General features: G+C 45.0%; 1 protein-coding gene across 3 annotated transcripts; it reads left to right on the top strand.

Annotated features, from left to right (window-relative positions):
- The first annotated feature begins 637 nt into the window (after positions 1-637).
- On the top strand, positions 638-9,276 carry LOC132387993 (zinc finger protein 239-like). Of its 3 annotated transcripts, XR_009510115.1 has the most exons (3): positions 638-757; positions 5,760-7,570; positions 7,655-9,276. XR_009510115.1 is itself a non-coding variant. In XM_059960332.1 (2 exons), exon 2 carries the CDS (start codon positions 6,141-6,143, stop codon positions 7,314-7,316), a length of 1,176 nt encoding a protein of 391 aa, XP_059816315.1. In that variant the 5' UTR covers positions 638-757; positions 5,760-6,140; the 3' UTR covers positions 7,317-9,276. The 3 variants fall into 3 exon arrangements, 2 of the variants coding, with proteins under 2 accessions (XP_059816315.1, XP_059816316.1); XM_059960332.1 differs by having other exon boundaries at positions 5,760-9,276; XM_059960333.1 differs by lacking the exon at positions 638-757 and adding an exon at positions 3,376-3,409 and having other exon boundaries at positions 5,760-9,276.
- The last annotated feature ends 2,128 nt before the right edge of the window (positions 9,277-11,404 follow it).

Below are 11,404 nucleotides of genomic sequence, written 5' to 3'. Positions count from 1 at the left end.
CTGAGGGTCAATGCCATTGCTGACTCTGAGTTTACCACCGTCGAATGCCGGGAGGGACATAATAATCAGAAAGTCTCTAGTCACAGCCTTGTAAATAAAATGTGATCTCAGTGGGTGTGTGGCGCATGCTCAGAATGCGAAGGAGACAGACAGACTGAGCCAAGTCACAGACTGATGAAGGGGAGGAATGATCCATTTTGATACAGAGAGGGAAGCAGAGAGTTTGATATTGTGCCTGATGCCGGAACTGTGGCCAGTTAGAAGATGAAGTCCTCCCCTCAAATTGTTTTGAGTTGCGACAGTGTTTTTCTCAGAAGGCACCATGGAGAATAAAATTATCTGAGTGGAAATGTTGTCCTTCACCCACTGACGTGGTTTGTAAACTTTTAACAGTTTAGAAAAGTCAAAGGATTTGTGCATGAGGATCACAACCACAACAGCACGTTAGTGCCGCTGTATCTGTCAGTTCACCAGCGCTTGAATGTCGCCGATTCTTGAATGTGGAGGCGGAGATGCTAGAGAAGACAGCGCCCCACTCGCTACAAGGAGAGCCCGAGCACGTGTCCATGTACGTGATGTGATTGGATAAATCGCCATGACGTTCAGAGCACTGTGACGTCATTCACTGGCTCCCATTTTGTAAGGGATTCAGTCGGCCATCGCAGATACACCAACAGCTTCGCTCTGGGAAGCGGCCGTTCACCTGCTCCGTGTGTGCGAAGAGACTCATTCAGTTAACCCACCTTGTGATGCTCCGGTGAGTTCACAATAAATAGAGGCCACTTTTCTGTCCGGAGTGAGCAAAGAGTTTTACTCAACCATCCCAGCTGCTGCAACACCAGCAACTTCACATCAGGGAGGAAGTTCAAATTAGCTCCGTGTTAAATGTTTAACCATCACGGTGACTGAAGGCAGCTGTAGGTTCATGAGGGACTGTTACTGTCAGATTCTGCAGTTCTTGCGGCTGCTCATCGCACCCAGGACTGAACCCTGGTCACTAAGCTTTGGAGGAGGCTGTTCTGCTGATGTTAGTCTTAATCTAGACTGGCTTTTAATATTGTGGATCTGTGAAAGATACATCAGTTCTGTATCAAATCCCGTGTGTCAGGTACTTACTGTCTCTACCACTCTCACACTTGTACACTAGAGAGGCCACTCAGCCCATCTGGTCCCTGCCCAAGTTTCTGTTTCATATCAGTATATACCGTTTCCTTCTCACTCTCCCCGAGATTACAGGTTGCAAATAGTTACCACTCTGTGGGATAGGAGATTTCCCTTGAATTTCATAAAATCACAGAAATCCATAACACATTACCGATGCTTTGGCCCACAATATAGTGCCGACCATGTAACTTACTCTAGAAACTGTCTAGAATTACCCTGCCGCATAGCCACCTATTTTCCTAAGCTCCATGTACCTATCTAAGAGTCTAAAAGACCCTATTGTATCCGCCTCTACCACCGTCGCTGGCAGTGCATTCCACACACATACCACTCTGCTTAAAAGAAATTAGTTCTGACATCTCCTCTGTACCTACTTCTAAGCAACTTAAACCTATTCCCCCTCGTGTTAGCCGTTTCAGCCCTGGGAAAAAGCCTCTGGCTATCCACACGACCAATGCCTCTCATCATCTTATACACCTGCATGAATTCCCTGCATGATTTTCTCCGGGCTGAACAAGGCGATGAGCTCACTGTGGTTGTGACGTTCTTCAGGGCTCCGGACGAAGTTGGTTAAACTCCTTCTTCCCTGCTCTTTTCAACGTTTTGGGTCATTTTCACCAATTTTAAAGGACTGTGCCTCAGACAGCACAATTGTTACGTACCAGCAGCAATAGATCACTAATGGAGTCTGGTTTCGATGTGAAAACCAGTAGCTTTATCTGTATCTACTCCAAATATAAAAGATTAAACGAAATAAACAGAAGTTAACAGTGTTAAGCGTATATATAGCTCCCAAACTATCAAGCTTGGGAAACAATGCTTAAAGTCTTAAGATGGTAAAGTGGAAAAGTTAAGTAATCCACGGAATAAGTGAGTGAGAGGAGAGATTTGTAAATCCACACGAAGATGTAGAGAGAAGGCAATTACGAAGAATTCCACACACATTCCACGCTGGGTGAACGAAATAACAGTCGCCGAAGATCTTATCCGTCGATTAGTTCCGAAATACACTTAGAAATATCACCAGGTGACAGTCACAGGAATATCGTCTTCAAGTGATCACCACAGAACACCCCGATTCCAGGTAAGGGGCAACAGAAGTGATACCACGGGTACTCCAGCAAATCCACACATATGGATGATACGAAGTGACAGTCACACATCCGTTGTGCACTGCGTGCCGATGATCAACCCGATCTTCTGGGCGTGGAAGAGCTCCAACCTTAGAAGTGGCAAGCTGAAGTTCCAACAGCTTGTGCCTGTGTGTGTGTCTGTCTCTCCTCTCTCTCGCTCTCTCTCTCTCTGTCTCTCTCTCTCTGTCACTCTCTCTCTCTGTCTCTCTCTCTCTCTCTCTCTCTCTCTCTCTCTCTCTCTCTGTCTCTCTCTCTCTCTCTCTCTCTCTCTCTCTCTCTCTCTCTCTCTCTCTCTCTCTCTCTCTCTCTCTCTCTCTCGTTGCCGCAGTGTGTGACTGACGTCACAGTCCCGCCTCACTCAGGCAGTTAAAGCGACACTCACAGTGAACGAAACTGCGGTGTCGCAACACAATGCCCCTCTAAATTGTGACAGCAGACTCGCGGGTGAAACTTCGATGGAGCAGAATCAGAAACCAAATTGTTGCCAGCCTGAGTCAGGGGCTCCAGAGAGAGAGATGGGGTCTCGAGTTTACGAGGAGGAGGAGGAATCAGACCAGCTGGATATGGTTACAAAAGTAACATTTGGAAACTGGTTGACCGGAAAAATTGGTGGTTAATTTCTGCAAAATACTGCTGGAAATCAACAAATCAGGCAGCAAATGTAGAGAGGAATAAAAAGACAACGTTTACACTGAGCCTCTTCAGCATGCCTACACTGTGTACTCCGCTGCTTAGTTGCTGACTGAACTGCAGAGTTCCTCCAGAATTTTGTGTGTGTGCGTCTCTGTATTTCCAGCAACTGCAGAATATCCTGTGTTTTATACCTGCGTTTTACTTTGGCATTAGCTACACGTTGAAATTGAGTATATTGTTTCTGGAAGCCGCTTTCTGCGTTAAAACAGCTGCAGATTTCTCTATACACACGCGAAAAAAACTGAGGTATGGACATTGATCCGCTGCTTGCAGAAATCTTTAATGGCACCCACATTACCCAAAAGGTCCTGCGTTTATAAATTTTGACCAGCTTTGAAGCACCGATGAAATGCGTAGGCGTCAGGGCTGTGTCGTCTCCGAATGTCACGCATGCGCACAGTACACAGAAGGCCCTGCAGGTAAGAGCGATTGTCAGTCTTTCTATCTTAAACACCAATTTCAGGGCAATTCCTGTGAACTTCGAAAACCGTGACCCGCAATCGCAGGACAGCCCTGCCCTCTTCCCTCTCTTTCAGCCCCACGATCCGTACACGGGCCCCGGGGAGCTTCCGGCTGATGAGGGAATGGGAACCGATGGATCTCTCAGACAGAGCTGAGTTCCAGCTATCTAAATGCAAGGATTAGGAACTCCGAGAAAGGGAACAAAATCTTTTACATCACCAGTTGAGAAAATCACCTTTGTTCTACCTCCAATCACTAACAAGAGAAAATCTGCAGATGCTGGAATTCCAAACAACACGCACACAATGCCGGCGGAATTCAGCATTAGTACTCTTTTCCATAGATGCTGCCTGGCCTGCTGATTTCCTCCAGCAATTTGTGTGTGTTGCTTGTTCCTCCTCCTTTTGTTCAGGTCTTTTCAACCCGTGACGACATGTTTTGTCCCATTCTCTCTGGGTACATAATGATATCAAACACCTTTGCCCTGGGAAACAAGCAACTTTCACATCACAAATGTGCCAGACTCCAATGAGACAGACTACTGCCCTTCCCTTCATATTCATTGGCATTGCCATCACCGAGTTCACCACCGTCAGTCACCTGGGGGAGAGTTCAGGGGAAATATTTATGTAGAATGCAGAAACTGGGGATACCTGTGTGCATGTGGTGGTGCTAAAGTTGCTGGAGAATTTACAAGTGGGAAGCAGTGGAGTGATATTTTGGAAATCTGTCTTTTTAAAGTGTAATTTAGCTAGCAAACCACATATGGACAATGTGCAAAAGCTTTGGTGAGAAAATCCTTCATTAGCCGTTACAGGCCTGCTACATAGGTTGTGTGAGAGTGCAGATGAACTGGATGGAACCCAGAGGAGATCAAAGTTCCTATTGACAGTGAAAATGAATACATCTGAATCTGATTAAAATACACTGTGCACATGTCACTGGCTAAAAAGGCACAATACAAGCTTTACATGCACACTGGTCGTTACAAATTAGAGGGGACATTGGCGGGAAGGTGGGGAGACCTCCAGTGTCCCTGATGCCCTCACCTACATGATGTGCTTCCAGCTGCAGCTTATAGCCCTGAACTTTGGATCTTGAAATGGATGAATTCCGGATCATCCAGGAGTTGGAGGAGGTGATAGATATGACATGAAGAGAGCTGAGTTACACCCAAGGTGCAAGACACAGGCAACTGGGTGAGAGTCAAGAAGTGGAATGAGGTTAAATAGCCATCGCCAAGTACTCTTGTTGCCATCCCACACAACAACAGGTGGACACTTTAGAAACTGTTGGGGGGAATTGCCTAGCAGAGGAAAGTCAAAGGGGTGCTAGGGGATTGGTTAGTTAGGGGAACAGGACAAGAGGGGACTAATATCCTAGTAGTAAAGCTTAGTAATGTTGGGGGGTGGGGGGTGATGTGGTTAAAATAAGCTGTAGGGGGAATGGGAGCCAGAATGACAGAACAGATACTGGAGAGGGTGAATTGAATTGACTTTATTGAATACATACTTCATAAACATGAGGAGTAGAAATCTTTACGGTACATCTCCATCTAAATCTGCAAAGTGTAATATATAGTAATTTATAATAGATAGTGTGTACAGAGGACAGTCAATATAACATCGAAATGCAATTGTATCAGCATGAATTAATCAGTCTGATGGCCTGGTGGAAGATGATGTCCCAGAGCCTGTTGCTCCTTTTGCTGTGGTACCATTTCCTGGATGGTGGCAGCAGGAACAGTTTGTGGTTGTGGTGAATTTGTTCCCCGATATCCTTTGGGACCTTTTTACACACCTGTCTGTGTAAGTGTACTGAATAGTGGGAAGTTCACATCTACTGATGAGCTGGGCTGTCCGCACCACTCTCTGCAGTTTCCTGCGATTAAGGGAGGTACAGTTCCCATACCAGGCAGCGATGCAGCCAGTCACAATGCTCTCAATTGTGTCCCTGTAGAAATTCCTCAGTGGCCCCATCTCAAAGTTCTAAATACTGTCTGAGGTGAAAGCTGTGCTGCTGTGCTCTTTTCACAACACAGCCGGTACGTACACACCATCTGAGATGCTTGGTGATGTTTACAGTTTGGAGATGGCAGAAGTGCCCTATTATTATAGAGACAGGAAGAGCATTAGTGAATTTAATGGTCATTCCAGATACCAGCACTCTGCCAAAGTACAAGATTATTTCTCTCTCCAACTTCAGTTGAACTTTACTGTGATGTCAGATCACACCTTGACAACTCAAGTGATTTCATCTGAAATGTTGTCCTTCACCCATTGATGGATTTTGTAAATCTTTTCACAGGTTAAAAATGACAAGGAATTTGTCTACGGGAATCTCAAACACAACATGCCAGTTTTGCTGTCTCTGTCCAGATATTTAAGAGAGGAGCAAGGGATTCACTCAATCATCCTTCCTGCTCAGACTGTGGGGAAGGATTCACTCAATCATCTGACCGACTGGTGTGCCCGTCATTTGCTGGGACACTGGGAATTGATTTAGACAGTCATTTCAACTGAAGGTACATCAGCAAGTTCACACAGGGCAAGGCCATTCATCTGTTCTGTGGTTGAGAAGGCATTCAGTTGGTCATACCACCTGTGGACACACTGGTCACTTCTCTCTAGGCAGAGGCTTGTCATCTGCTGAATTTTTGGGGAAGGATTCACTCGGTCATCTGACCTAATGGCTCACCAGCGCGTTCACACTAGGGAGCGGCCGTTCACCTGCTCAGTCTGTGGGAAGGGATTCACTAAATCATCTCACCTGCTGAGACACCAGTCAGTTCACACTGGAGAGAGGCCGTTCACCTGCTCAGACTGTGGTAAGGGGTACATTTGCTCATCCCAACTGAAGGTACATCAGCGAGTTCACACTGGGGAGAGGCCGTTCACCTGCTTAGACTGTGGGAAGGGATTCACTCAGTCATCCGACCTACTGGCACACCGGTCAGTTCATACTGGAGAGAGGCCATTCACCTGCTCAGAGTGTGGGAAGGGATTCACTTGCTCATCTCACCTACTGAGACACCAGTCAGTTCACACTGGAGAGAGGCCATTCACTTGCTCAGACTGTGGGAAGGGATTCACTTGCTCATCTCATCTACTGAGACACCAGTCAGTTCACACTGGAGAGCGCCCGTTCACCTGCTCAGACTGTGGGAAGGGGTTCACTTGCTCATCCGAGCTGAAGGTACATCAGCGAGTTCACACTGGGGAGAGGCCATTCACCTGTTCAAACTGCGGGAAGGCATTCAATCAGTCATCTGAACTGAAGGTACATCAGCGAATTCACACTGGTGAGAGGCCATTCACCTGCTCAGACTGTGGGAAGGGATTCACTTTCTCATACAAACTGAAGGTACATCAGCGAGGTCACACTGGGGAGCGGCCATTCATCTGCTCAGACTGTGGGAAGGGATTCACTTGCTCATCCCAACTGAAGGTACATCAGCGAATTCACACTGGAGAGAGGCCGTTCACCTGCTCAGAGTGTGGGAAGGGATTCACTCAGTCATCTGAACTGAAGGTACATCAGCGAGTTCACACTGGGGAGAGGCCATTCACATGCTCAGTGTGTGGGAAGGGATTCACTCAATCATTTAAACTGAAGGTACATCAGAGAGTTCACACTGGAGAAAGACCATTCACTTGCTCAGACTGTGGGAAGGGATTCACTCAGTCATCCATCCTAATGGCTCACCAGCAAGTTCACAGTGGGGAGCAGCCGTTCACCTGCTCAGACTGTGGAAAGGGATTCACTCGGTCATCCCAACTGAAGGTACATCAGAGAGTTCACACTAGAGAGAGGCGGTTCACCTGTCCAACTATGGGAAGGGATGCACTCAGTCATCCATCCTAATGGCACGCCAACGAGTTCACAGTGGGGAGCGGCCGTTCACCTGCTAAAACTGCAGGAAGGGATTCAATCAGTCATCTGAACTGAAGGTACATCAGCGAATTCACACTGGGGAGCGGCCATTCACCTGCTCAGACTGTGGAAAGGGATTCACTCAATCATCTGAACTGAAGGTACATCAGCGAGTTCACACTGGGGAGAGGCCGTTCACCTGTTCAGACTGTGGAAAGGGATTCACTCGATCATCTGAACTGAAGGTACATCAGCGAGTTCACACTGGGCAGAGGCCGTTCACATGTGCAGTGTATGGGAAGGGATTCACTCAGTCATATAAACTGAAGGTACATCAGAGAGTTCACACTGGAGAGAGGCCATTCACCTGCTCAGACTGTGGGAAGGGATTCACTCAGTCATCCATCTTAATGGCTCACCATTGAGTTCACAGTGGGGTGAGGCCGTTCACCTGCTGCGAATGTGGGAATGTATTCACTCAGTCATCTAAGCTCATGTAACTCTCGCTTCAGCTAGCAGCTTAATATACGGGGTGATAGCCCCCACCTCAGCCCGGTCAAACTTAAGAAATCTCGTTTGGGTGGATGCTGCTTGAGGTGTCCCCGTTACAAATTAGTATGCTGAAATAACAAACAGTAAACAATATGTGATTAAATGATTGAGCTTTATAATTCTTACTTTGACCATTGCATTAGTAAGGAAAATTTAAAAAAAAGAAAAAGTGCTCACTCTCTCCATTTGCATCTTCTCATGTCTCCCTGGCAAAAGACCATGAAAATCTCTCTCCCAGACTCACAAGAACGAACATTTCTGTCATTGGATAGTCCCGCACTCCAAAACCCTGTTATCTCGAGTCGTAACCTAAACATTGCTGTTACAGAGAAACCACTACCTCAGCAGTGAAACATTACAGAGAGGCCATTACATCAGCAGTGAAACCTTAGAGCATGTTATACTTGTGACACACTACTGGGTTCACACTGGGGAGAAAGTTTCAATAGGCTGCATGCTGGATATTTGTCCATCACCATTGCTGAATGCAATTTCGACACTGTCTGTCGGTGCTGAACTCTGCAATTATTGCTGCTGCTCACCACACCCAGTTCTGTACCCTGGTCACTGGGCAAGGGGGGAGTTTTTTCTGCTGCACATTCACCTTTAATGGAACTGGAATTTAATATTCTGGGTCTAAGACAAATAATTCAGTTCTATTTTGAATTCTGTCTTCAGTATTTAGGTTTCACACAACTAGTGTACAGTAGAGAGTCAACTCAAGCCAGCTGGACCCTGCCAGTGATTCAGTTCCATGACATTCCTTTTTAATCCTCCCCTGTTGTTCATATCTCACTCTCCCTGGGTGCTGAGATCCACCACTGGATCCATTGTCCAGTGGTGATGGATTCCAAACAAAAACCTCTCTGTGGTGAAGAGGATTCCTTTGAGTTTTCTGCAGAGTGAAGATGTCGAGGAGAAGGGAATCAGCAGCAGGGCATGGCAACGAATGACAGAGTAGTAACATTCAGAAGCTGATTGACACGAGAAAATCTTTTGTTTGTCTGACTGATGGCAAACTATACCCATGGTGAGCTGCTCCACTGGTCGAGGAACCTGTGTGCATTGGGAAATGCTTTATCTATTGAGGGAGTTGTTTCTGCTTGTTTATCCTGTAATATTATATCCGGATGGTTATTACGGACTGTCCTATCTGAAATAATGTATTAATTAACGTATAGTTTTGTCAGCATCTCGTCTTCTTAGATTGTTGGGATGTCTCCCATGGAGGGTCATACTCATTCCACTGGTTAATGTTTTCTTCCAGAGTGATAATTCATTTTTCTGAGTTGGTCTCTCATTTAAGTTTTCTGTTCTGTATTTCTCATCACGATTGCATATACACACATGGAGTGCTGAATCCAGTTCATTTTTGATTAAAACATATACTTAGAAGTTTTATCTGACTGTTGTGTGATTTTTTTTTTTAATTTCATGTGTGTTACTTCTCTTCCTCCTTCTGTCCAAGGTAGTGTTAATCTAAGTGAGTTTGAGTGTAAATTGTCTATATTAATATTTTTCTTAAGTTCTTTATCTTTCTAAATTTTACTGTTTGAAATAGGACCAAGATATTTTTATTTTAAAAAAGTCAACGTCGGTATTGATGAAAGTGTTTATTGCCTGTGTTGTATTTGTTAATTATTGAGCTCTGTTTGGTTGTTTTTTTTTAAAGCCTTGAACTAAATTTTGTCAAAGGTTTTCCCTATTTTACACAATTTTCTATTTTCTTAGCTTGTTGATATTCCAGATACGTGGGTATCAAGAGTCCCAGTGAAGGGTCTTGGCCTGAAATGAAATCCATAGATGCTGCCTGACATGCTGAGCTCCTCCAGCACTTTGTGTGTAGATTTCTAGCATCTGCTGGTCCTCTTGTTCCCCAGATACTTACGTTTCTTGAAAGAACAAGCCAGGAACACGCTGGTTGTGGGGTTGTGTGGCTCTGTTGGTAAAATATTAAATAGAATCATTAGAAAAAGGTGGCATCAGGTTGGAACGTGTAGAACCTCTGTGGGTAGAATTAAGGAGCAGCAAGTGTAAAAAAAAATCCTTGATGGGAATTGTATAGAGACCTGCAAACAGTAGTAAGTATGTGGTCCACAAATTACAATGGAAGATGGAAAATGCGTGCCAAAAGGGCAATGTTACAATAGTCATGGGGGATTGTCATGCAGGTGATTAGGAAAATCAGTATGGTGTTGGTCTCAGGAGGAGGAATTCCTCGAATGCCTACAAGATGCTCTTTTAGAGCAGCTCGTGGTTGAGCCCGCTTGGGGATCAGCTATTCTGGATTGGGTGTTGTAATGAACCGGAATTAATTAGGTCACTTAAGTTCAAAGAACCCTGAGGGGCAAGTGATCTTAATGTGATCAAATTCACCCGGACATTAGAGAAGGAGAAGCTAAAGTCAGATATGGAATAAAGAGTATTAGAGAGGTATGAGAGGAAAGTTGCTGAAAATTGATTTGAAAAGAACACGGGCAGGGATGAAAACAAAAGAGCGATGGCTGGAATTTCTGGAAACAATTCGGAAGGCACAGGATATACACATTGCAAAGAGGAAGTAGTATTCTAAAGGTAAGGTGACAAAACCGTGGCTGATAAGAGAAACCGAAGACAACATAAAAACCAAAGAGAGGGCACAGAGCAAAAATTACTCGGAAGTTAGAGGATTGGGAAGCTTTTAAAAACTGACTGAATGCAACTATAAGAAGGAAAAGATGGATTACACAGATGAGCTAGCCAGTAATATTAAAGAAGATACCAATTTTTTCTTCAGGTACATATAGTGTAAAGAGAAGCAGATGTGGATATCGGACCACTGAAAAATGATGCTGGACAGTTAGTAATGGCGTGGGGGTGCAAGGTGGTGACAGATGAACTGAATAAGTCTTGTACATCACTCTTATCTCTCGAAGACACTGGCAGGAATATGGAATTCCCAGATGTCAGTGGTCAGAAAGTGTAAAGATACCTTACACAGGAGAAGGTTCTTTGGGAAACAGAGATGGTCTGAAGGTAAATAGGTCACCTGGACCAGATGGTGTACACCCCTGAGATCCGAAAGAGGCCGAAGAGATGTGGAGGCATTAGCAATGATCTTTCGAGAATTGTTAAGGAAATAGAATCCAAAGAAGATTTTTCCTTCACTGCTCCCACTCTCCCAGTTCCACCCATCACCTACCACGTCTTCCACCCCTTCACCCCCACACTTCTTCCTCTGACGTCTCATCTTTTTAGTTCGCAGTCCTGATGAAGGGTCTTGGCCCGACTCTTTACTATTTCCCATATGTGCTGCCTGGCCTCCTAGGTTCCTCCAGCATTTTGTGTATGTGTTGCTTGGATTTCTAGCATCCACACATTTTCTCCTGTTTTTGTTAAGTACAAAAGCGGGGTTATATAATATAGTAAGAAAACAGTGGGAAGTTAGAGGATTGGAAAGCTTTTACATAACCAGTAGGAGACAAATAAATTAAAACACAGGAGAGACATGATGAAAAATTAAGATAAGTGAGCCAATAATATCAAGT

Source organism: Hypanus sabinus, unplaced genomic scaffold, assembly GCF_030144855.1.
Source record: "Hypanus sabinus isolate sHypSab1 unplaced genomic scaffold, sHypSab1.hap1 scaffold_248, whole genome shotgun sequence".
NCBI classification, from domain to species: domain Eukaryota; kingdom Metazoa; phylum Chordata; class Chondrichthyes; order Myliobatiformes; family Dasyatidae; genus Hypanus; species Hypanus sabinus.
The sequence above is the reverse complement of the archived record's forward strand: the minus strand, read 5'-3'. Positions and strand labels throughout refer to the sequence as shown.

What these genes read in the sequence shown, in the direction of transcription:
- LOC132387993 (XM_059960332.1), top strand. Translation starts at nt 6,141, where the DNA reads ATGGCTCACCAGCGCGTTCACACTAGGGAGCGGCCGTTCACCTGCTCA.